The sequence below is a fragment of the Chlorocebus sabaeus genome, chromosome 22, assembly GCF_047675955.1.
Source record: "Chlorocebus sabaeus isolate Y175 chromosome 22, mChlSab1.0.hap1, whole genome shotgun sequence".
NCBI classification, from domain to species: domain Eukaryota; kingdom Metazoa; phylum Chordata; class Mammalia; order Primates; family Cercopithecidae; genus Chlorocebus; species Chlorocebus sabaeus.
In genome coordinates, this window is record NC_132925.1 from 85,169,782 (window position 1) to 85,196,928 (window position 27,147).

General features: G+C 43.7%; 1 protein-coding gene across 4 annotated transcripts in view; it reads right to left on the reverse strand.

The window, feature by feature from the left end:
* CACNA2D3 (calcium voltage-gated channel auxiliary subunit alpha2delta 3) overlaps positions 1 to 27,147 on the reverse strand; it is a 948,786-nt gene that overhangs the window by 491,194 nt on the left and 430,445 nt on the right. For all 4 annotated transcript variants that reach the window (XM_073010036.1, XM_073010035.1, XM_073010037.1 and 1 more), the window contains 3 exons: positions 10,559 to 10,690; positions 904 to 964; positions 660 to 810 (listed from right to left, as the gene is read on the reverse strand). In XM_073010036.1, coding sequence (XP_072866137.1) covers positions 660 to 810; positions 904 to 964; positions 10,559 to 10,690 — 344 coding nt within the window. The remainder of the gene's footprint in view (positions 1 to 659; positions 811 to 903; positions 965 to 10,558; positions 10,691 to 27,147) is intronic.

Here is a 27,147-nt window from a genome sequence, read left to right on the forward strand (position 1 = left end):
TCCCTCATCTCCCACTTGTCAGCTTTGTGACCTCGACAAGTTACTGACACTCTTCCAATCTCAGCACCTTCATTTGAGAATGTGCCCAAACCACCCCCTACCTCCGTTGCTGTGAAAAACCAAGATAATAAAAATATGAAGAGTAAGGCATTTATTAAAAGCAGGCATTTAATAAATGCCGCTTTTTTTCCCCAGAAGTTGAAATAAAGTGTTCTATGAGCCATAAACCACTCTCCATATTTTAGTTGCTTCACTGCCATTATTATTACTATTATTATTAATTATTATCATCATCAATATCATCAGGCTAACCTAGCTGGAAGTTAATTTCCATGTTAGAAATTCTAGTGGTTTGGTGAAAATCTTGCTAAGTCTGTTTTCCAAGAATCTGAAAATGTCAGCTCCCCAGGAATACATCTGGTGTGCCATTCTCTCAGATGGTGTGGCTATGTGGTAGGTTAAGACAGGCAACGTGTTCAACTGCATTTCCCAAAGTCCTTCCACTGTCCATGACTTTGTGAGCTTTCATGAGACTAAACAGGTCTCACATTCTGGCGTCTAGGTGCTCTGGATCTAACAGTCAGAGCAATGTTAACTAGTCACTGCCAAAAGATCAAATGAACCCAAGTGCAAAGAAGGCACAAAACAGCTGCACTCACAGCAATTATGTTGAAGAAGTCATCATCCCCAAGTGTATCCAAAATGGATGAGACTGTTTGCTTCGCGATAGTCAGACGGAGTCCTTTCATGCTGCCACTGACGTCAACTAAAATGACCACGTCTTTCGGAGAAGTTGCTGCCTGGATGTACCTAGGTCAAGGGAAAAATTAAGTAAAAATTAATCCTGACTTCTCTTCAAGGTATCTCTTTGAGAAATAACGAAGAGGTCTGACCACTGCCTACCATTTTCGGTTCCTGCAGTCAAAGGCAATGACTCCATTCTCATCTGGTTCCCATTTAATCCCTAGAAGAAAAATGGGGTTATGAGAAACCCAGAAACTTCAAATATTTATTCATAGCATTTCAAGGCTGCTCTACTTTGCTGATTGAATGGACAGGGTGAAAAATCACATGCAAAGACCAACTCCGGAGCTCATCACATGCTCCATCGCCAAATCCAGGCGGGAGCTTTCGGGTCATAACCCTATAGCAAACACAGCGCTAGCTCAGCTGCTCCAAAGGCCTGCAGAGAGTGGAGATGTTTTTAGGACTGTGCTGTCCATCCAGAGAGTATGCGACTCCAGCTCCTTCCCTTGGCTAGGGATCAAGGTAGCGAAGGTCATTTCTTACTGTCCAGAAAGTTGTTGGACTTGGGGGGATCATCCATAGATCTCTGGGCAGAGTCTGGCCCCATCCCTGGACCAGGTGATGTAATGTCTATAGCAGAGGGGTTGAAAGCATAGATACAATGTTTCCAACTAAGGATATACACAGGTCTGTTCCATCCTCACTCCTGTTTTTAAAATCAGAAATTTTGGCCTGGCTTTCCACACTGAAGTGAAATAAAATGGCTCTCATTATGCTGCATAATAAAGTTTGAATTGCAGCTCCTGAAGCCTGGGGAGTTTTCACCACGTGTAAAATCAGATCCAACATCCTTAGTCTTGTGGTTTGCAGCCTAGTCAGGATATATCCCACTTAGCTTTTAAGAATAAAATATCATTTGAAAAGAAAGGCACTGGCTGCTTAAAAATAAGACAGAAAATCACTGTTTTCAACCACAGTGATTTTGCTCAGGGATGGAGGATTTGCAACAGAGACTCTGGAGATAGGAAAATAAAAACAGAGATATCATTTTCACAGGAGAGAATCCTGACTCAGTTGGTGGCATTAAGATTCTTTTTTCCGATTAACAATGGCCAGCTTTCTAAAGGACTACACTGGACTAATAATAGGCATCTGCTGAAGATAACATCCCCAAATTATCACACAGATAACCTTGAGACAGTAGTCTGTAATCCAAAGAGAGATTGGGTTCTGTCCTTCTCATACCTACATTTCCCATTGCACATGTGTCTAATTTAAAAACACTCCCCATAAGAAATCAGAAAACAGAAGTGCAAGAAGCAACTGCCAAATTGGAGGTCATTAGGTAATAAAGATAAAATATAACTAACATGATGTTGTACACTAAGGGACACGAATGCAATTAATTAAAAAAAATCTGACACACTGCTTTGTATAAAGCCAGGTACCATTAGGATGGCACAGTCTTGATAAACAGTGAAGTTATATCCCTGGTGAGGCTAGGCAATGCTCCAATTTATAATTCCACAAATAACTGGTTTGAGTGTGATATAAAGAGAAATTTTTATTTTTTGTTTTTTAAATGTGTTGACCCATGGGAGGTGTTCAGTGGATGTTTCTTGAACTGAACTGCGGAGAGTGACCTTAGACCACGGCCATCCCTGCCGATACTGCTGATCGTCCACCAACATTTTCCAGCTCTGGCATCCTTCCCCAGATCACAGCCCTATCACTGTGTGCTCCAAGGGGAGCGGAAAGTATTTTATTATCTTTGACTGCCCCAACACTTAGGCTGAAACCATTTCCTTGCATATGGGCTTGTTTCTCATTCCAGGCACGCTGAAGCTTGGTGCTTCCCCCCAACCCACCCCCAGGATGGAGTTTCACTCTGTTGGCTGGAGGGCAGTGGTGTGATCTTGGCTCACTGCATCCTCAGCCTCACCAGTTCAAGTGACTTTCCTGCCTCAGCCTCCTGAGTAGCTGGGATTACAAGCACCCATCACCACACTTGGCTATTTTTAATTTTTTTTTTATTTTTAGTAGAGATGGGGTTTCACCATGTTGCCCAGGTTGATCTCAAACTTTTGGGCTCACCTCAGCCTCTCAAAGTGCTAAAATTACAGGCGCAAGCCACCACGCTCAGTCACTCGGTGCTTTTTGAAAAGCTGACATGAAATTAGTCTGCTGGGAAAACCAACAAAGAATATAATTCCAGTATGAAAGTGGATCGGACGGGACAACCTCAGAGCATCTTGTCTACTAATCACAATTTTCATCCAACTGGCAAGCCCTCTGCCAGTCAGTGGACATAGAGCAGTGATGGAGAAAGAGGGACTTGGCTCCTGCCTGCCCTCAGGAAGCCTCATAGCTAGTAAGGAAGCAGACACTGGAATGAGAAGTCGCAGGTACTGGAGATGTCATAGAGGAGAAATACCTGATGCATGTTCGTAGATAAAGGCGACCCTAATCCCTAACGTCAGAAAGACATCTTTGAGCTGAGAGTGAGAATGATGATGCATTGCTGTGCTAGGGCTGCTGTAACAAATTACCTTTGTCCCTTGGTGGCCATGGGGCATTTGCTCCAGAACCCCCACCCTCGGTCTGTGGATGCTCATGTCCCTGATACAAAGTGGTATAATATTTGCATATAACCTATGTGCATCTTCCCATATACTTTAAATCATCTCTAGATTTCTTACAACACCTAACACACATCAACAGTTGTTATACTGTATTGCTTTTATTTGTATTATTTTTTATTGTTGTAATTTTTTTCTTGAATATTTTCCATTCACGGTTGATTGAATCCATAGATGCAGAATCCACGGGTACGGAGGACCAAATGAACTACAAAGTAAGTGGCAGAACAGAAAGGTATTCTCTCATAGTTTTGGAGGCTAGAAGTTCAAACTCAAGGTATCAGCAGAGCCAAGCTCCATCTAAAGGTTCTAAGGGATACTCTTTGCTAGCCTCTTCCTAGCTTCTGGTAGCTCCCGGTAACGCCTGGTGTTTGTCAATCTAGAGCTGTGTCACTCCAACCTCTGCCTCCATTGTCCCATGGCTGCCTTCCCTCTGTGTCTATGTATCCTCTCTTTCTTATATAAGGGCATCCATCCTATTAGATTTAGGGTCACCCTAAACCAGTATAATAACCTCATCTCAACTTACCTACTTACATCTGCAAAGGCCCTATAGCCAAGTAAGGTCACATTCTCAGGCTCCTGGTGGACATGAATTTTGAGAGGACACTACTGAACCCACTATACATGGGTAGGATTTGTTAAACAAAAGCAGGGGTTAAACAAAAGCAGGTGACAAGGTAGAGAAGAACATCCCAGGCAGAGAGAACAATGTGTGCAAAGGCCCTGAGGCTGAGAAGACATGTCCTGTTCAAGGAACTGAAGGAAGGTTGGTGTGTCAGCGTGTAGGGGACGTCCCCGCCAGAGGAAAGGAGCCTAGGTGGCAGCAGGAACGGTGAGTTCTGCACCCTTTGTGCTCAGGATATGAGACACGTTGGGCAGGGATGAAGACAGTACCTCAAGGCAGTTTCAGGCATAGCCGCCCTGCAGGTAACAATAAACATCATACTTGGACTCAGAGTTAGGGCTGAATGAGTCTGTGGCAGGGGAGCGGGGTGTCATTTTGCCCAAACCCGACATTTGGATCAAAATCTTCAGATTTTCCTGAGATGTCCTGTTAGGACTAAGATGGGCTCTCCCAATTCTCAAGCCAACGTTCTCTTCCTTGCAAAAGCATTTCCATAGTGTGTTTTGTGAGGAGTTCTACAGGATGCTAACAAGCGTTCAGTGAATCAAAGCAAACCTGGTTTCTACATGATGGAAGGAACAGCTAAGGGCCTTTAACCTGCTCAAGTGCATCTTGAATGTCTATGACAGAGACCCTAGTGGTAGCATTTACCTAGATGATTTGACCATGGAGTCCTTCCTCCTCCAAAAATCTCACAGGAAAATGTTTTAAAAAACGAACTTGGGAAAACCCTGCCCCAGGTGGCACTGTCTCCCCTAGGATGTATCACCTTTTTAGTATGTCATTGTTGGTCCACACAGATATTTTGAAAACATTCAGGTAACTTCAAAACTCAGAGGAATAACAGTTGGCTCATCTTAAATCTGTGAGATCCAAGGAATTATCACTTAAGCAAGAAGCACCCCCACGAGCCACATGATTTCGCGAAGTGCCAGTATGCCTTTTGGAATCCCACTCAAGTAGGATGGGGTGGGAAACCTGAGACAAAAGGAATGCTACAGTTCGGGGGCAGAGGAGACAGCCACTCCGCCTGCTCCAGAAGGGCTTTCTCGGCTTCATCGTCAGCATCAGTGATTGCCAGCCAGCCTTCCTCAGCTTTCAGAGGACAAGGTCCTCAGCATGTACACAAATCCCTACGTGAAACTGAAAATAATGTCAAAATCTCTGCTACAGATTCAAAGGCTCAAATTTGAGTGAATTTGAATCATTGTGCAACACTGCTATATCCCACGGTTTCTTTCCCACAGGCATTACAAACTAACATTGGAGGAAAATTCATTTCATTTAAGACAACCTATGACTTCCTGTTCTCTTTTAGCTTGTGAAAATAAACAGTAGGGCCAAGAGAACAGAGACTAATACAAGACTGAAGGTCAAGCCGCATGTTCCCAACATAATTCTGTGTGGCAGTGAGGTTTGAGACTGTGTAATGGAACTATGAAGGACTGCAACAAATAGCACAATAAAAATCTGAATATCTTTTTGCCCTGTCATTGTATTTCTGCTCCATGTTCTCCTTTTCTCTCCACTTCAAGAAAAGGCATCTTCATCCATTGCTTCCCTTGTCTTTAAAGCACAGTGTTTTCCATAAAACATCAGTGGCACTGCCAAAGACATTCAAACCATCTCCAGCCGGGCGTGGTGACTCACACCTGTAATCCCAGCACTTTGGGAGGCCGACGTGGGTGGATCACAAGGTGAGGAGTTCAAGACTAGCCTGGCCAAGATGGTGAAGTCCCATCTCTACTAAAACCAAAAAAATTAGCCAGGTGTGCTGGCAGGCACCTGTAATCCCAGCTACTTGGCAGGCTGAGGCAGGAGAATTGCTTGAACTTGGGCGGCAGAGGTTGCAGTGAGCCAAGATTGTGCCACTGCACTCCAGCCTGGGTGACAGAGTAAGACTCCTTCTCGAAAAAACAAAAAAACAAAAACAAACAAACAAACAAAAAAACTATCTCCACCTGAACAGATACTGCCTATCTTACTGAAACATGGCATTTGTCTTCCCTATTTGAAAAAAAAAAGTCCAGAAAGATGTGGAAAGAAGGAAAATCAAGAGGTGGAAGATATTGGTTTATCCCTAAGTTCTGCCCAATTCCTTCCTCAAAAAAATATTTAGTACTTGGCCCATAATTTAAAGTTGAAACACATACCTTCCAGTTAACTTTAGATCTAAAATATCTGGTCAAAAATACATGCTGGCTTCTAATGTGAGTCAAGCTGCAGTCAAATTTGGCTTTAAAATGTCTTCTGAGAAGCTGCCTATGCATTTCTCTAAAAAGAGCTCCTTTATTCAACCAGATGCCATGTCTCTTGAGAGATTACGCACCATAAAAATGAGGAAGTAGCAAGACAATTACTATGAAAATTGTAAATTATGGTACTCTATGATCATCTTTATTGGGGCAGTCCTGTTGAGCTAGCCAAGGAAGAGAACCCTAATATCAATCACACTCTCCCCATTGCTAAACCTGAGTCTGGTGAGGAAGGCATGCAAGGGAAGAAACAAAAAGTAATGCTGTGCACAGAACCTAAACTTGATACTAGCAAACAGCATGGATGAGTCCAAACTTAAGGAGAGCTCTTTACTTAGCTGTCCAGCTCCTTCATCGTGGCTGTAGCTATGAACCAGCCTTCACCTTCCTATGGCAGCCAAATCATGGTGCGAAGATAAGACAGTCACTGCCCTTTGTAATTACCAAGCCTTCTACAGGAACAAACTGCCCTGTGTACGGCTATAGAAAGGTGACAGTCTGATGTTGGGGAAGGGACTGGGGCTTCTTATAATCATGCATGAACCTAATTGATGTCCTGTGTTTGATTAGACAGTGACCTGTCTGTGATGTATAGACACAGTTTTCTTTATGTAGGTAAGAGTACACGGGTAGGTACTGTCATCCAGCCATATCATTTTAAATAAAGCTAAGAACTGGCCGGAACAGAAAGAATAGATCAGTTACTGGTGGCCTCAGCCAATAACTAGGTAGAAAACGGGTCCCACAGAGGGCTGAAAAAGATGAACTGGTTAAGGCTCACAGGAAAAGAGATGACTGTGCAGCCCTTTGATTCTCTGCCTCCTGGGATATGGGGAGTCTGGAGAACACTACTCACTAGATGAGATGGTCATAAAGCTTCAGGAGGAAATAGCCAACAGATGGGCATGTCCATTGTCCAGGACATGGTGGTAGTGGGGTGGAAAGGGCAGGTACCAGGAAGACTTCGAGGAGAGGGATCAATGAGAACATAAAGGGACTATGGCTCTGTACTGCATTTATGCCAGTCCCTTGCTGAGTCATCAAGTCTCTACCAGACGGCAGCTGGGGACCAGATCCCCAAAGAGGCAATAGCTCTATTCTGTCTGAAAAGAGAGGGCAGCTGCCACTGGTGTGATGGGAGACAACAGATCTGGTGGAGTTTGATCTAACAGGTGATTCATTCATTCAACACACACATATTGAGTACCCACTATGTGTTATTCTTGCTGCTAGTCACAGAGTAATGGACAAAACAAATGACTCTGTCCTCTCAGGGGCAAATATTCTAGTAGAGGAGACAGGGATTGAAAGCCTGATGGTTCAAGATTTCAGGGTAGAGTTCCCATTTTATAAAGTAGGAACTATAGAGCCTAATGAAGTCCTGTTCAGTAAGACCTTTTTGCAATACAAGCCTTGAGAGATAAGGCTGGTCCCTTGGAAACTGAGTATCAGACTCAAAAGTCTCTTCCTACAGCATTATGTTATTCAACATGGTGACTACCAACCATGTGTGACTATTTCATTATTTTATTTTTAAATAAAGTTAAATAACATTTAAATTTCAGTTCCTCAGCCTCACTAGGCACACTTCAAGTGCTCACTACCCCTGTGTGGCCAGTGACATTAGTGATATTAGATAGGATATAGAACATTTCCACCATCTCATAAAGTCCTTTTGAGAGATACAAGAGAGTTACCACATGCCCTTAGGACATAAATTGAATTGGTGAAGGCCTATGTGTGAAGCCATGCAGAAATGGACATCATCACCACACCAAGGCCTTCAGGCTAATGCTTATCAAAATTCTCCTTCCCAGGACTCTTTCCTCTCATCCCAGGAGTTGGTGATTCTTCTCCGTGATCACCCAGCCTCTTCTATTTCCCTTAGCTTAGCATGAAACACACTGTACCATGATGGTCTGTTTGCCTGTCTACCTCCCTGTGGTGGTCACTGATGCCCCCTTCTTTGGGGACTCCAGTCTAGGCAAAGCCACAATAATCCTGACTAGTCCCCAGGGTTTTGGATGGCTGACCTTACCCACCGTTCTTCAGGCATCAGTGGTGGGTGGGCATGCGACTCAGAGCAGGCTAATTCTTGGACTTTCATCCAAGCTTCTGGGGCAGATGCCCTCTCCTCCCCTGGAACACCCACTGAGAAATCCTGCCAGGCCTGTTCCCCATTATGAGGAGATCACCTGCCAGTGAGACAAGGTTAGAATGGAAGAAGACAGAAATGAGAGCTGAAAGGAAGGATTCAAATTCCAAATGACTTTGCTCCAGTCTCTCATTGATGAGTACTGAAATCCAGCTGTCGCCCAAATGGCATATTCCCTAGATTTCAAATTCCATGAGCCAGTAAGTGTGCTTCTTGCTGGAGGTAGTTGGAATTGTGTTTCTGTCACTTGCAACCAAAATCCATGACAAACGCATGTCCCCACAAGAGGGAGCTGGATGAGGGCAGAGACCTCTTCTGTCTAGTTCATGATTTTATCCTCAGGGCCTCATACAGGGTTTGGTACAAAGCCAGAACTCAGTAAGACTGAAGAAAGACTCCTGCTTAAGAACACGCACACTTACCACTGACTCACACCACTCTAACAATGGAAAGAAGCATCCTGAAAAGAAAAACATCCTGGCAAAATGCTCATGATCACTCTTTGAGTCATATGTCCAGCAGGCAAGAGGCCTGCTCTGTGTTTAGAACCAAGCACAGAGTTGAGTGGCCACATGACATTTATCAAGGCATTGAAACACCTTGGTAGACTGCGGCCCATGTCTTCACTAACACAGAAATTATGCAGGCATTTTACAGAGCCACATCCTGCTCAAAATGTCCTAAAAGAACAGTAAGCATGGCTGAACCAATTGTTCTGACTGATAAAAACCTTTATGTAAATTAATCTCCCCTATTACACAAACCTTTTATGAGGATTCCCTTTATTTTCAAACGTCCTAGTGACCATAGATTAAGGACTCCCTGTTGACGGAGACAACAGGTGATTTGTGGTTTCTACTTATCTGTCTTGCCCTCTTCACAATGCCACATAGTGAGAGGGGTGGACATCCAGGGGCTTCCCAAGCAGAGCAACCTCTCTGCCAGGCTCCGATTTCAGCAATATCTGCATCAGATTTGCTCTCTGTCGAGTGTATCAAGGCAGATTGCAATGTGGTGGCTCTGGAACTTTAATCGTCCACTGTTTATTACGGCGTTATCTTTAATAGGATGCTTATTGTTTACATTTCTGTGAGCTCTGGGAGGTAGCACGCGTGCCATGCTGAACATGACTCTTGGGAAATGTTCTGTAATCTGGCGAAGCAGAGACCCAGCAGGCAATTCTCGGGGGACAGATGCTGTGCACGGGGCAAACAACTCCACAAGGCGGAGGCCGGCAGTCTCTGTGCCTCAAAGTGGGAAGACACCAGGTGCCTAGTCTTACTTAATGAAAACATAAAAGGCTTCACTTAATCGCTCCAAGATTATGCAGGGTGGGTTTTTCCCCCCTTCTTTTAGGTTGAGCTTGTTAATTTCTGCAGCTGTGATGCTGGCACAATTGCAGCCCCGAGTCCTGTTTTCACAACTGGTAAGCAAAATTAAAACTTCCCTTTTTAATTAGAATTCAAAGCAAGCCAGAATTAAAATCCTATCACAAAGCAAAGGCCTGAGAAGGCTCCAGAAGGAATACCTGTTCCAAAGGCATGAGGGACAGCCTTGGAGATACACACCGCTGGGGGTGCTTGGGGTTGGGGTTCTGGGGCTGCTGGGGGCACCCTCTGCAGAGGGTTGTTGACGTCAGTGATGCTTGGGCCATTTCAACATCTTCCTGCAAGGGGAGTCAGCTCTGGGGTGGACAAATCCCGTTCAAATTCTCTATTTCTTATGCCTGTTAGTGAGAATTCAATTGCCCAAGTATGAATTGCTCTTTTCCCCTATAATAATAATTACAGCAATAATAGCAGGTATTAGTAATAAGGCCAAACTCTTGTTCAGAAGTATTAAATAAGGTACAGTTCACACCACAGTTCTTCACATGCAGTGACAGCTCTGTGAATTATTCTACTGAGAAACGTGCAGATCCAGAGAGTTCTGTGACCACGTCCTATGTGTGTGCATGCCCATGTGGATGCCACCTTGCCACTCGTGTCCTGTACCCTGACAACAGGTTTGCACTTCATCTTTCATTTTCTTCTAAGAGAAGGCAGAAAAGTTTTAACCTCGAACCCTAAAGAAAAATATCTCATTACCAGTTATCATTAATCTGAGTCATAATTGTCAATGCAGGGATACTCACCCGGATACTGCCTAAAAAAGCCCTTTGCACTTCCAAAGTACTGCCATATGAGAGACGGATCACGGTCAAAGTTATCTACAAAAACTTTGTTTAGGGATTCGGACCAATAAACCCCATTGACAATGGCAGGGTCTGTAAAAAAGAAAGAGAAAGAGAGGGGTGTATTAGAAAACAAAGTGAAATAAAATTCCTTTTATTTCCCACACTGCTTGGCAGATACTGGCATGAGCTACTCCATCTTGCAGGAGGCTATGAAGAAAGTTACAGCCTCAAAAACATTTAGCTCCCGGGGATTCGAGATGCTGGGGATTCCCCTCCTGCCTGAGCCCTCCTAGTCTCCTAGGAGCCTCTAACTGATGGTTCCTTACTTAAAAGACACTTCCTTTTATTTGTACCTTTCAATGTCACATATCCCATAGAGAAAATCACATAATCCTCTTTAAGAAAGCAGAGAGAGACCTTATTAGCATTATTTTCCTGCTTTTCCCCCTACTGAGCCAGAACTCGGTATTAAAAATAGGAAAAGTATTTTTTCTCAATGTAATCACTTCAGCCACCAACATAGCCCTATTCTATTTCTCTTTGCCCTGACTTAGAAGTTTGCTTTTTTTAAAAAAAGAAATAAATTGAAATTACATAACTAAATCTCTCTACTTCTGCTGTTCAGCAGAATGTGAGCTCTGTGAAAGCACAGACTACCTCTTGTGGTCTTTTGCTGTACCCTTTGACCAGCACATGGCAGAAGCTCCAAAACTCTTGTAGAGGAATAGAGGGAAGGATGGATGGATGGTGATATGATTTGGCTATGTCCCCACCCAAATCTCATCTTAAATTGTAGCTCCCATAATTCCTGGTGGGAGATAATTGAATCATTAAGGTGAGGCAGGTCTTTCTTGTGCTGTTCTCATGATAGTGAATAAGTCTCACAAGATCTGAGACTTTTTTTGAAGGAATTTTATAAAGAGGTACTCCCCTGCATATGCTCTCTTGCCTGTTGCCATGTAAGATGTGCCTTTGCTCCTCCTTTGCCTTCTGCCATGATTGTGAGGCCTCCCCAACCATGTGGAACTGTGAGTCAATTAAACCTCTTTCCTTTATAAATTATCAAGTCTTCGGTACGTCTTTATTACCAGCATGGGAACAGGCTAATACAGAAGGACAACACAAAGATTGTTCTCCAGATACCAGGCAATCATTTACTCTTCTGCCATGGAATCCCATAAGCAAATCTCTTTTCCTCACCTACGGTAGCCCAAAGATAACTCCTTGCCTTCAGTTCAGAGATTTTAAAAAATAACCGTGAATTCCTATTCAACACAATATTGGAAGTCCTGGCCAGGGCAATCAGGCAAGAGAAAGGAATAAAGGGCATTCAAATAGGAATAAAGGAAGTCAAATTATCCCTGTTTACAGAAGACATGATCCTATACCTAGAAAACCCCATAGTCCCAGCCCAAAAGCTTCTTAAGCTCATAAATAACTTCAGCAAAGTCTCAGGATACAAAATCAATGTGCAAAATATCACTAGTATTCCTATACACCAACAACAGTGAAGCTGAAAGCCCAATCATGAATGAATTCCCATTCACAATTGCCACAAAAAGAAAAAAGTACCTAGAAATATAGCTAACTAGGGAGGTGAAAGATCTCTATAAAGAGAACTTCAAACCACTGCTCCAAGCAATCAGAGATGACAGAAACAAATGGAAGATGTTGCATGCTCATGGATAAGAAGAATCAATATTGTTAAAATGGTCATATTGCCCAAAGCAATTCATAGATTCAATGCTATTCCTAATAAACTACTGTCGAGATTCTTCACAGAACTAGAAAAAACTATTTTAAAATTCACATGGAACTAAAAAAGAGCCTGAATAGCCAAGGCAACCCTAAGCAAAATGAACAAAGCTGGAGGCATCACAGTACCTGTCTTCAAACTATATTACAGGGCTACAGTAACCAAAACAGCATGGTACTGGTATGAGAACAGACACATAGACCAACGGTACCAAATAGAGAGCAAAGAAATAAGACTGCATGCCTACAACTATCTTATCTTTGACAAACCTGACAAAAACAAGCAATGGGGAAAGAATTCCCTATTCAATAAATGATGCTGGAATATCTGGCTAGCCACATGCGGGATATTAAAACTGGACCTCTTCCTTATACTGTATACAAAAATTAACACAAGATGGTTTAAAGACATAAATGTAAAACCCAAAACTATAAAAACCCTGGAATACAACCTAAACAATACCATTCAGGACATAGGAACAGGCAAGTATTTCATGATGAAGACACCAAAAGCAATTGCAACAAAAGCAAAAACTGACAAATGGGATCTAATTAAACCAGAGAGCTTCCACATAGCAAAAGAAACTACCAACAGAGTAAACAGACAACCTACAGAATAGGAGAAAATTTTTGCAAATTATGCATCTGACAAAGGTCTAATATCTAGCATCTATAAGGAGCTTAAACAAATTTGCAAGAAAAACAACCCCATTAAAAAGTGGACAAAGGACATGAACAGACATTTCTCAAAAGATGGCATACATGCAGCCAACAATCATATTTTAAAAAGCTCAACATCACTGATCATTAGAGAAATGCAAATCAAAACCACAATGAGATACCATCTCATACCAGTCAGAATGGCTGTTATTAAAAACTCAAAAAGTAACAGATGCTGGTGAGGTTGTGTAGAAAAAGGAACACTTGTATACTGTTGGTGGGGGTGTAAATTAGTTCAACCATTTTGGAAGACAGGGTAGCGACTCCTCAAAGACCTAAAGACAGAAATACCATTACACTCAGCAATCCCATTACTGGGCATACACTCAAAGGAGTATAAATCAGTCTATTATAAAGACACACCCATGCATATGCTCAGTGCTGCACTATTCACAATAGTAAAGACATGGAATCAACCTAAATGTCCATCAATGATAGACCGGATAAAGAAAATATGGTACATATATACCATGGAATACTATGCAGCCATAAAGAACAACGAGATCATGTCCTTTGCAGGGACATGGATGGAACTGCAAGCCATTATCCTTAGCAAACTAACACAGGAACAGAAAACCAAATACTGCATATTTTCACTTATAAGTGGGAGCTAAATGATGAGAACACATGGACACAGAGAGGGGAACAACACATGCTGGGCCTTTCAGAGGGTGAAGGTTTGGAGGAGGGAGGGGATTAGGAAAAAAAACTAATATGTACTAGGCTTAATACCTACATGATGAAATAATCTGTACAACAAACTCCCATGACAAAGTGTGTCTATATAACAAACCTGCACATGTACCCCTGAACTTAAAAATAAAAGTTGAAGTTAGGTGTGGTGGCTCACACCTATAATGCCAGCACTTTGGGAGGCTGAGGCAGGTGGATCATTTCAGGTCAGGAGTTCAAGGCCAGCCTGGCCAACATGGTGAAAGCCTATCTCTACTAAAAATAGAAAAACTAGCCAGGCATGGCGGCAGGCGTCTGTAGTCCCAGCTACTCGGGAGGCTGAGACAGGAAAACAGCTTGAACCTGTGAGGCAGAGGTTGCAGTGAGCCAAGATTACACCACTGCACTCCAGCCTGGGCAACAGAGCAAGACTCTGTCTCAAAAAAATAAAATAAAAGTTGGAAAAAAAAATAAGAGTGAAAACAAAGAAGGAGAATAAACAAGTATTTCCTGTACACTGGCTTAAGCCATGTGGGTCACTGAGGATGCTCTGTCATGGTTCACTTTTTCTTTTTTAACCTCTGAAGACCCTGTTTCAAAATGATGCCACATTAAGCAACATTCCATTCTTAGAGGAGAAATAGTTGTCAAGTGTCAGGATGAAAAGTTTGAGAATGATTACATGAGTTATTAATGAGGAAGAGGAGGAGGAGGAGAAACTTTCACTGAGTCCTTCCTGGGGTATAGGCATGGTGCTTACTTTATCTCCTATCCCCCCTCAGCAGCCCAGCCCTCCAAGGCAGGCTGGATCCCTTGTTCTCCTCCACTCTCTAGCAGTGGAAACTACAGCACCAGGAAACAAGGTACTTTCCTAAAAACATCCAGCTACTAAGGGCCAAAGCCTCTGATCTGAGGTTTCCTTATTTGTAAAAGGGCAAAATAATACCCACCTTATACAAATGCACCATGGAATAATACATGGTCCCAAAAAAGAATGAGATTGTATACTTTGCAGTGACATGGATGGAGCCAGAGGTCATTATCCTGAGTGAATTAATGCAGGAACAGAAAACTAAACCGCCTATGTTCTCACTTATAAGTGGGAGATAAACATTGAGTACACATGGACACAAAGAAGGGAACAACAGACACTGGGGCCTACTTGAGGGTGGAGGGTGGGACGAGGGTGAGGATCAAAAAATTACCAATTGAGTACTATGCGTATTACCTGGGTGATAATCTGTACACTAACTCCCTGTGACATGCAATTTACCCATAGAACAAACCTGCACATGTACCTCCTGAACCTAAAGTAAAAGATGGAAAGAAAAAAAAATACCCACCCTAGAGACCTGTTTAGAAAGTTAAACAAATCAACAGAAAACAGCTAATGGCCAGAGGCACTCACGCAGCCAGCAATGGGGCTGTTCCCTTGGCCTAGAGCCCCGTACCCTCACCAGAGTTCCCTGCTGGACGCCGAGTCATGCAATCCCACTGTGACATCCTCATTCCAGAGATTCATCAATACCATACAGACAGGAGGGGTGAGGATGGATTAGGTTACTCCAGTCGTCAAGTTGCAGAGGAAACGATGAGCAACATGATGCTAGAAATGGTCATATATAAGTCAGGTCCACTTACGAGGCCACTCAGGAACGGCCCCAGTGCACCTCCCCTCCTCCACAGCTGCCTACCCCTTTCCAGCGGCAGCCCCAGGACATCCACCTGTACAGCTCTAGAGTCCACAAATTGGCACCAGGGCCAGTGGGCAGACACGATGTCCTGGCTTGTTGTGTCACCTCTGCCCTGCCTTATTCATTCAGATCACTGAGGTAACTGGGGTTCTGAATTCCATCTCAAGGGCAAATGCTCTAACTCTTGTAAACTGTAATAAACCCATCATAGCCTGGGGGTGTGAAAATGACCCAATCAGCCTTTTACCACAAAGTAATTTTAGGAGGACTTTATCCTCACAATCCTGGAAAATGGAGCTCTTTCTTTTTCCTGTCTAAGCTTGATAACAATTACTGTGACTCACCCCTAGCGGCAAAATCCACTTAAATTAATCCACAAAGATGCAAATACAATAATGACACTGAAAAATCTATGGTTCTTGCCTCCATGAATGGCCTCAATTATGTCGGTGTCATAAAAACCTTCCACAAAAAGAAGCGAAAATTCCATTTCCTTAGCTCACTGTCTCAACATGTTAAGGAGTCAGTTTCCAGTTAGACAATTATTTTTTCTTAAGTGTGGCAATTGGGATTTGCCCAGTTTTGACAATTCTTTTTTCTTAAGTGTGGTTTCTTTGGTACCCAGACCTCCAGGTGGTCCTAGAAATCTAAGATTGCCCCCTGAGGAACTGTGAGCATCTTCAGAAATACAAAGCAAACTAAGGATGTTTCATTCACTTCATTTGGACACCAAATCTTGCTCTAAAATTATGCCTCTGCAAGAAGAGGGGGCTTTGATTTTTCCAAGGGCATGGTGAACAACTGGAAATAGAATCACTAAACAAATATAATCTACCTAAAATGGGGGCTGTGTTGTACACACCCATTTGATCAAATATTTGAAATAACACTTATCTTGGCTTGTAACATAATCACAGTATATTGATTTCACAATGTTAGAGAAGGGGAATGCTTAGCAAGCAATGTTAAGAGAAGGGGAAATCTTAAATAGCTGTCTATTGTGACAGTCATTTAAAAGATAGGGAAAGAAAAACCAGAAAAAATAGACGGAGTCTTCATCTGAGTATTTAAGTTAAAAAAAAATAGACAAGTTAAATATGATTTTCTCAATATCACTGACAGAGAGTGGAAATGAAGTAACCCACGGGACAGTCAATGCTGTCCATGCCCCACATATACCTAGGTCCCCTGGTCCTTCCACCGTCCCATGGGGAGCAGGCAAATGTCATGCTGGGGTGTGGACCAGAGCTCAGATTCATGTTCCCTCGATGGTGGCTGAGCTGATTTGTTTTCTCATGGTCACTTGTGAAAATGACAGCAACCTGTGGAGTAGCAGATGAACCACTTTCCTTGTTTGTGTTTTGTTTCAAATTCTGTTTAAAAGACCCCTTTGCTTCACTTAGGGTTCTTCAGGCATCACATTTATCTGAGCCTCAACTTGTACCTCCACCTTTCATCTTTTTAGAGGTTTAAGGTACTGAATTAGCTTTCTGTGGCAGCTGCAGCAAAATACTGCCAACTGGATGGCTTAAAGACAACGGAGATTGATTCTCTCACAATTCTGGATAGAAGAAGTTAAAAACCAAGCTGCCAGCAGGGTTGCTTCCTTCTGGAGGTTCTAAGAGAGTCTGTTCCATGCCCCTCTCCTAATCTCTGGTGCTCACCTGCCATCCTTGATACTCCTTGGCTTGTAGCCTCATTATTTCCGCTCTACCTCCATCTTCACATGGCCTTCCCCTCTGTGTGTCTATGTCAAATCTCTCTCTCTACTTTGTCTCAGAAGGACTGGTCATTGGGTTTAGGCACCACCCTAAATTCAGGATGGTCTCATCTCAAGATCCTTTAATTAATTATGTCTGCAAAGACCCTATTTTCAAATCAAACCACATTTGCAGGTACTGCAGATCAGAACGTGAACGTATCTTTTGGGGACCACTGTTCAACCCAGTACTTTCTGAATTATCCTACACAATATGGTTTGTATGTATTCTTTTAAAAATCTGAGTTTAATAAGAGCAGGGCTTCTACCTAGCGAAGGATATTTCAAGGCCTTCACCCTTTTCTTCTTGTGGGAACAATTCAGATTTTCATGTCCATATTATATTTTCCTAAGCGAACCATTCTTCCTGACCTCTGTCAATGGGTCCTACCTGTAATGCACTAAGTTGGATTAAAATCACTTTCCTGAATGTCTAGTATATGTATCAATGCCCAGAACTCTGCTCAATAAAGTGAATTCCAGGATAACATGGTCATTTTCTCCAACATTCCTATCCAATCCACATTAACTTATTATTCATGTTGGTCAATATATAATCCAGGAATAGCAGTTCTGTTTCCTCTACCTTCTGAGACATGAAATTACCCCCAGTGCCAGTCAAGAATCTATCAGATGTTCAGCTTTTACTAAAACAGACTACTAGCAGATGTTTGGGGAGTAAGAGTTCCATACCACCTCTGAGATAAATTTATAATTTGTATTTGAAGAACACCTCCCACAACCCTGATCTGTCTTTGTAATGCATCATATAACCTAACAGCAAACTCCTTTTGTAGTTTTCTTTTTTCATTTTCACCCAGATAACTGCTCTGGCCTGTGGTGTGCACATTGCTACATAGGGCCTTCTTGTGTAGCACATGGCTAACGTTCTCTCTGCACACACCTACACATTCTTGCATACCTTTCCAGATTAGTTTTGCATCTTTGAATAAGGTGCTCCCTCTTATTACTGTATTTTAGTTATACGTTCCATCCTGAGCAGTGCCTGAGATGGTCAGCCCGCATGGATCCAAGCAAATTAATGGATGTAAAGCACTTAGCACAGCAACTGGCACATACAAAATGCTTCATAAATACTGGTTGTTATTTACTCCATTCATTAGAAAATAAATAAATAAGGTCTTGGCTGGGCCCACTGGCTCACACCTATAATCTCAACACTTTGGGAGGTCAAGGCAGATGGATCACTTGAGCTCAGAAGTTTGAGACCAGTCTGGCCAACATGGCAAAACTGCATCTCTACAGAAAATACAAAACAGTAGACAGGCATGGTGGTGTGCGCCTGTATCCCAGCTACTCAAGAAGCTGAGGTGAAAGAATCGCTTGAAACTGGGAGGTCAAGGCTGCAATGAACCAAGATTGCACTACTGGGCTCCAGACTGAGTGACAGAGTGAGACCTTGTCTCGGGAAAAAAAAAAAAACAACAACAAAAAACGAGACAGAGAGAAAAGAAAAGAAATAAATAAGGTCTCAAGAGGAGCTCCCAACTTGCACCACGTTCTCCACATCAGGGTTGCTGGGCAGCACCTCAACAGCAGCACGGCAGTCAGGACTCGGGCCTTGGAGCTTGCATCCCAGGTCTGAGATCTCACTTATCACTGGTTAGCTAATGGCCTTGGGCTTGTGACTTAATGTTCCTCAGCCCCAGTACCTTCACCTGTAGAAGCCAGATGAGAGTGGCTCTTCCTCAAAGGCGTCTAAGACAAGGCACAGAACTTGCTGTGTGGTGGGAGGACTGCATACGCCACCAGCGCCCATCACTAGTCCCAGAACAGTGGAAGCCCCCAACTCCCCACCCGTAGCAGTTCAGCTGTCCTGAGAGTATCCAGGACAAACTTTAGGCAAGTCTCTTTCTCTCTTCCTTAAATTATCAGAGCTAGGTACTGTGATGATGTTTTCATTCATTTGTTTACTCCACAAATATTGATTGAGTACCTACTATATCAGACATTCAACAGTATACCAGACAATGAAGTTGACATTTCAGTCTGAGGAGGAGAGAAACAATGGCCAATAAATGAGAATTTCAAGTAGAAATAGGTGTAATGAAAATAAAATGGGATAAGCCAGAGAGTCACTGGTTGTGGAAAGTGGGGCAGTGGGTTACCCAAATTGAGTGGTCAAAGATGACCTCCCAGAGGTCATATAGATGACCTGAATGCTAAGATGGCACCAGCTCCCAAATGCTTAGGCTAGCAAGAGCTTTGTACACAGAGTGAATAAGCAAGATAAAAAACCCTAAGTCGGGAAGAATCTGGTGTTTTGGGGAGAGGTACTGGATAAGGCTGGAGAGGTGGGGAGGCCGTGGCAAGGATTTTAGCAGATATGCTAGTTTCTTGCCAAGAATGCATTTTGTAGCAGACATAATCTGTGTTCCATCCATGCCAAGGTCCATCATGCCCTCATTCATGGCTTCAAAATCAAATTTATTTTCCAAAATCTGTAGCAAGCATGGCCGACTTCCTCTTCCCAGGACAGGCAATCAGAAACTTCATGGATGCCTTAGTGCTTGAGTTTCCTCTCCAGACCTCAGTCATCTGATATACACTTGATTTTTCCCCCAATACCATTTATTAGCAGAACTGTATTAATTTAAACTTGCCATTTTCTACCACAAACTATGGGTCAACTTCTAGGGAATCTGAGTGAGGACAAACAATTATAAGCTAACACAGAATTACAGACAAACTACATTTACCCAAAACCACTGATGGAAGGGAAGGGACTCAGCTCAGAATCAACAGGATTTTTAAAGTGTGGCCCTTGTGCAGATGCCTGCCTTGAACAAGGCTGGAGGAAGCATCTCTGTCTTTCCTAAATGCCTTCAAAGCTGTGCACCTCCCAGCTATGAAATTATAGCAGGCAGGGGAGCCTGGGGATTAAGCCCATGCAGGAGTTTTCTTCTGTGTGGTGTGCTGGACCAAATTCAAGATGAGAATGGTTGGATAGTTTTCATGTCTCCTATTTCAGCAAGTAAATGACATCTCTCCCATTCATTCTAAGTAGATCATAGATTAAATAATGAACAGTTTTGATGCTAATTATCAAGCACTTTATATCTATTGGAAAATAGTCCTTAATATGTGCTGAATTATAAAATACATTTATTTGCCAAACATTTACCCTTCCTCTAAACTTAGTGATATGCTAGACATGAAATGCAGGTTGCTCTTCACAAAGCTGGAGCCAATTTCTGGCAGCCCTGGGACCAGAGGGACAAGGAGGATTCATGGCCCAGTGCTGAACCACTCCGGATGGAGCTGGGAAGCAAACGGCTTGGCAAATGCCAGAGAATGCTCTAGTCTCCCTCAGCCTGTTGCCTCGGTATGCTACACATCAGGCTTCATTCCCCGGTGAGAGTTCGTGTGAATGATTAGAATTTTGTTTTGCCATAAATATATCAACTTTAAATAGTCTTTCTGCGTTCATATATTTTAAATCTTGTGGAGAAACTTGAATTTCTTCTTCCTCATTCTCCTGGAATAAACCATTCACAAGTCTCTTTTAGAGATATTAAGAAGAAAATTGTATCACAGAAATCATGATGATGCTGATAATGATAGTGGCAGAGATGACTACTTAGGGGGCACTTACAATGTGCCACACACTATGTATGGCCCTTTCCAGGCAGTCAAGAACTACTTTTCCTAGCCACATTTTACAGATGAGAAATCTATCCCCAAAGCTTTGAAGTCCATTGCTATAGTACATTACCTTGCTCAAGGTGGAAGTTAGCTAAATTCCTGTAAAAACTCCTAGATAACAGAAGACTTGAACTTTATTTACTGGCTACCAGACAGTACACAAGGGGTGGGGGAAAGCAATGGCAGGGAAGGCGCAGTCCACAGACCAGGGTAACACGTGGTTCAGAGGAGGCTGCCTTCCCCTAGTCATCATCAAATAAGTAGGTGACCCCTAGAAGAGGGGGCTCCCTCAGGCTTTCTTGGGGCCCTGACAGGGCATCTTAGTACTTAATACTCGGGATATATGCGTACATTCAAGAGGACAGGATGGATGAAGATAAGAGTAGTACTGGGTACCAATTTGGAGTCCCCCTCCGAGAGTTCTCGGATGCATCCACCCCAGGTTCTCTGCTGCAAAGCAGGCCAATGAGGCTACTGCATCACTACCAGCATTTGGACTTGAGGTCTGCTGGTAGAGGGGACATTTACAATGCATAAAATCATGGCTATAATACCATAGAGTGAACTTAAGCACATTCTAAGAGGCTTCTGATTCTAAAATGGCATTTGATTGACTGTAGTTAAGCTAATATTCACTAATTTAAAACACTTCCTTTGATACATGATACTTCCCCATCACTACATCCCCTTTTCATATAACAAAATGCTGAGGAACCCACTCCTTCCTGAGGTTTGGCTCTGGCTGGAAAGGAAATAAAGCTCATTTTGGAAAGGTTCAGAAATGGGGTGAGCACAGAATCCCCCTTTTCCCACCAGCAAATACTAGAACAATGCCAGTGTTGCAAAACTGTCACAGTAGCTCTTTGGAACTCAAGCATTTTGCTTGAAAATCTGTACTGAACACCACGGCCAGAGCACCCACCCTGCTCCAGAAGCATCAGTAGTTTTTGAAAACTCATCACAGAGAGATTAATCCCACTGCCTGAGGCTTCACACCATTCTGATCTGGCCCAGGACCCCTTTTGAAAATAAACCCACTTTCCCTCCAGCTCCCAACATACACCCACATCTGCACTGGTCAAGCTCACTGAGGCTTTCTCTTTCACACTGTCTGACTGTTTCCTTCATGGTAACTGTTACAACTATTAAACAACCCACCCAAAGGGTATTAAATCATGTCGTATTTTCTAATATCCCCCAAAGCATTTAGCACGCATACTGGATATAGTATGCATTTATTTATTTATTCATTCACTCAGAAAACATTTACTGAATGCCTACTGTGTGCCAGGCACCTGCTAGGATTTGGAGACAAAGCAGTGGGCAAAACCAGACATGGCCTTTGACCTAGTGGAGTGCACAGCCCAGTGGGGGAAGATGGAATCTGCAAAATGGAATCTGTAGAATGCACAGGCATGGGGTGGACAGGTTGTAGAGTGGTCCTGGCAGAGCCAAAGGAAGTTTAAGTGCCTGGAATGCAGGAAACAAAAAGGAGGCTGGGGTGGGAAATGGGGACAGGGGGAACCAAGTAGGGCTTTGTAGACCTGGGTCTGCAGTCTGTCTTCAATCTCAAGAGCATTGGAGGCCTCCTTTGCCATTTAGAGAGCAACCAAGCGGTGGAGCAGGGAGGGGGTGGTGCAGGCTGGAAGGATGGAGGGGAGTGTTTAGAGGCTCCTGCAGTCATCCATGGGGTACATCAGGGCGCCTCTACGAGGGTGGTAGAGGGAGAGAAGCCAGTGGGACACAGAGACGATGTGCTTGGGAAACACATGTTGGCCCAGGTTTTGCACTGAAGGCAGGTGCTGTGCCAGCTGTTGAAGCTCTCTTCTGCACTGTCCCAGCATCCACGTGGGGAATCCCCCACAGAAGGAAGCCAGGACAACCATGCTGCAGAATCACTACACCATGGGAAATGAGCCAAGGGGAGGGGCATGCCCCTTAGATCACACACAAATGGGAAATTCTGTTGACTGCAACAGGGAAACGTGTCCCCAAAAAGCTGTCTTGTCATAGATTTGCGGACTGGACTATGATTTCCCTGTTGAAACTGTCCTCAAAATGCAATCCCTTCAAGCCATCCTTCCCGTCTGTCTCCAATAAACAGAACTATATCATCAGCAGTGTGAAAGAGTGGAAACCACAGGGAAGTGGTATCCTTGACCGCCCACATTTGGGGGTGTGAAACCTCCAGGGGGGGCTTTCTTGGCAGGAGCCACTGCGCCACACGGTGCCAGCTGCTCTGCCCCCTCACGCTCCATCACGCTCACCGCTCCAGGGAAGGCCCAGACTATTTCTGGAGGATGAGGGAACCGAGGCCCAGCAAGCGAACACCACACAGCCAGTGAGGAACATGGGTTCCGCTCTCATGGCCCCCTCAGCAGAGGGGATGCAGGGGATGGGGAATGCCGGATGGGGTGGGCTCAGGGCCACTTAACCCTTGGCCTCTGTCCTAAACCCTCCTCATAAAGTAAAGCCAAATAAACTCTTAGCCACTCCATCACCCAGAACTTAAAAAAAAAAACCTATGGGAATTGAAGCCTTGTCCTATGCTCTGGGGGGGGGGGGGTGGGGGGACAAAAGAAACAATTCTGGAAAGAACTGACAGATGACAAGTCATTTACAATAAAGGACAACATCCAGTTAGAGAGTACACAGCTGTCATCATTTAGCAAGAACCCATTCCTGATAAGTCACTGAGGAAAGTCTCTTCTCATTTTAACCTTTCAGAAGAGAGAAAGAAATTTAAACATTCCTTCCTTCCATCTTCCAGACAGGCCTGGCTCCCAGTAAAATATGATTTTGTGAGCCTGCCATCTAGGCTGATGCTATCAGCTTTTTATTGATATTTAATATAAACACAGCCCCGAGGCTAGCAGGTACCCTGACAGGGTCTGAAATATAATTGCCAGGGAATGGTACAAATGCGTGTAGCAATTAAGGAGCTGTCAGGGATATTGCTGGAGCGAAGACATAGAAGCCGCAGACCAGACAAAGAAAGGCTGGGGCTGCAGCTGGGGGCATGTGGGCAGCAGAGGGCTGTGGGAAAGGAACGGGGAGCAGCATCACATGTCACTACATAGTCAGAGCTGCTGTGGGCCCAGACACCGCACCCAGGGAGATAAGGGAATTATGGACATTTGAAAAAGGGAACAGGGGCAAGTTCAGGTTTGTTGTTTGTTTTTAACAGCAAAAGGCCAAGCGCTGACTCTCCTGCCTCTAATATGAGATTTATATTGGAGAGACAATATGCAACCGTGAGCCTGCTTCTGAGGGAGGTCTGGATGGGGAGCTAAGGGGGCAGGGAAAAGGAATTTTCTCTGTTTGTTAAACAGCTTTACTGAGGTATAGCTGGAATTTGCATTATGTGCTGCTTTTAACATCTGTCACAGTGTCACCAGCCTGAAAACCTGGCTTGGGGTGAGGAACATGAGATGAATTAGGAGGAGAAGTCAGCTCTGAGTGAGGAAGAAGAGAAGACGGACCACTGCAGGGCCAGGTCCAACACAGCGGGAATTTGAGGTGGGCCTTGAGGAGGGTAAAGGAATGCCTTTGTGCCATGCTGCACTTTCAAGTCCTGCCCACAGGTCTGCTGTCACTGGTTTAACAGGCACCATGGTGGTAGTGGTAGTAGGAATGGAGATGGTCATGGTGACATGGTGTAGACACAGTCTTTTCCCTGGATCGGGATCCCCTATCATCCTTTGAAATGCTGGGGAGCCTTGGTTTTTATAACTGGAAGAGGTGGGGTGAGGAAGAAGGTGGTGTCTATTGAACATACTGGGTTTGGGGATCAGAATAGCCAGGTCTGGTAATAGAGGCATCTGTCCCTTAATTTGCTTTTAAATGCCTAGGAAAGGAGCTGCTGCTAGAGGTCTGAGCTTCAAATAGCCGTGGGGTAGTAGAATAAAGAAATCTTGATCTCTTGCTTGAACCAGGGGTGGAAAAAGGCTCCTCCCTCCTGTGTCAGTGATTTCCGGTAGAACACAAGACCTTTTAAAGATTTTAGTAGTTATGCATTTCTTGATGTTAGAGCAATTTTAACCAATACATCTAACTTGTAATACTCAACATCCCTTGCTCCTAATGTGGCTACATTTATTTAGATGAAAATAAAGAGTAAGTCACTTAGAGAAAAGCTTAATCACTCAGGTGTTGGGCAGGACTGGAGATGTCCTGAGTGTAGTCCATGACCTGCTGGGACTGGGGAAATACAGTTCCCATGGTACAGAGCAGCAAAGCTTCTCAGCTCCTCCCAGTTCCCCTCCCCAGTCACTCCACACCAAGGCTTTAACAGTGTCCAGAATAATGTGTGGGGGGGCAGGTGGCATATGAACACATTGCTTGTATGAAGAAAATGAGGTTTTATGCTGGGTGCAGTGACTCATGCCTGTAATCCAAGTGCTTTGGAAGGTCAAGGCAGGAGAATCATTTGAGGTCAGGAGTTTGAGACCAGCCTGCATAATATAGCCAAGACTCCATCTCTACATTTATTTTTATTTTTATTTTTTGAGACGGAGTCTCGCTCTGACGCCCAGGCTGGAGTGCAGTGGCACGATCTCAGCTCACTGCAAGCTCCGCCTCCCAGGTTCACGCCATTCTCCCGCCTCAGCCTCCGAGTAGCTGGGACTACAGGCGCCCGCCACCTCGCCCAGCTAGTTTTTTGTATTTTTAGTAGAGACAGTGTTTCACCATGTTAGCCAGGATGGTCTCAATCTCCTGACCTCGTGATCCACCCGCCTCGGCCTCCCAAAGTGCTGGGATTACAGGCTTGAGCCACCACGCCCGGCCCCATCGCTACATTTATCACTATTTTTTAGAAAACTAGCTGGGTGCAGTGATGGATCCCTGCAGTCCTAGCTACTATGGAGGCTGAGGTGGGAGGACTGCTTGAGCCCAGGGGTTTGAGGTTGCAGTGAGCCATGCTTGTGCCACTACACTTCAGTCTGGGCAGAAAGGCAAGACTCTGTCTCTCTGGAAAAGGAAAAAAAAAAAAAAAAGGTTGGGGGAGGTTCTTCTTTAAAGTATAAATACATCCTCTATGTCTTTCTGCTCTGCAATTGACAAATTGCTGAATCCATTCAGCCCCCAAAACATAAAACTGTAGATGTGGCCACGTAACAAAGGGCATTTCTAGTTCTCTACCCACGGGAGAGTGTAAGCAGGAGTCAGAAATGGGCCTGAGAAAGTTCAGAAAGATGTTCCAAGAAGTGGGCGATATCATCTGCGAGCAAATCTCACACGAGATCTGGCCCCTCCCAGAGTTCCAGGGAGGAAGCCAATTTTGTGCCGAGGTGGTTTTCATGGACATGGTGCCAGGGACCCAGGTTCTCAAGGCTAGAACATTGTAAGTACATGCCCAATTTCATGCGAAGATCTACAGGTTGTAAACCTCTCTGAACTATACCACTGGAAGTTTAAACTGCTTCCAAAGGGTATGGTACATACTAGGAATTATGCCAACTTCCAGTAATGTTAGCCAAGAACTACTAACAAGGAAACTCCAGCCATCTTTGTGCTGGACCTCATTCACCCTATAAATTCTTTTATCAACTATTTCTTTGGCTTGTTGAACAACAGCAGTGGAGCCAAATTAAATGAGACCAAACGATTCAGTTTATGGACCTGTGTAGCTCCTGTATACTAACTCCTAACTTCTGAGTGGCAAGGACAAGTGCTTGAAGATCCCCTCCTCTTGTCATATAAATGGCACATTAAAAATAATCAAAGAGTACAAATTTAATTCTATTAAGTTACTTACAACCAGGATGACTGTCTGATCATCCAAACTGGACCACTTTTGAGAATAAGTGGGAGTCTTTTAATTAACACATAGAAACAAAGAGTACAAATTAGGCTTATCCTGAGCAAACCAAGATGAATGGGCATTCCATTTATAATCCACTCCACTCCATAAAGAATGGAACTGGTTGACTCTGTGTGTGTGTGTGTGTGTGTGTGTGTGTGTGTGTACATGTGTTGATCTTGGTTGGTTAACCAAAAAAGATTATAGCAAGGAGTCATTTTCAAAAAACATTAAACACCTTCTTTTAATAATTAGCCAGCCTTCACATGCAGGATCATGACCTTTTTAGTCTTGCTGGAGGTTTACCAGCTGCAGGCATTCTGCATGCTCTAGACACCAGCCCTCCAAAGTGTTTTATCAATGGGAGAAGAAAGGAAGAACATTAATTAATCTACTAAGTTGCTTAGGTGGAGGCTACTTAGGCGTTTCTACTGTAATTATGTCAGTGCTCTCTACTTCTTCAAGTTAGGGGTCTTCC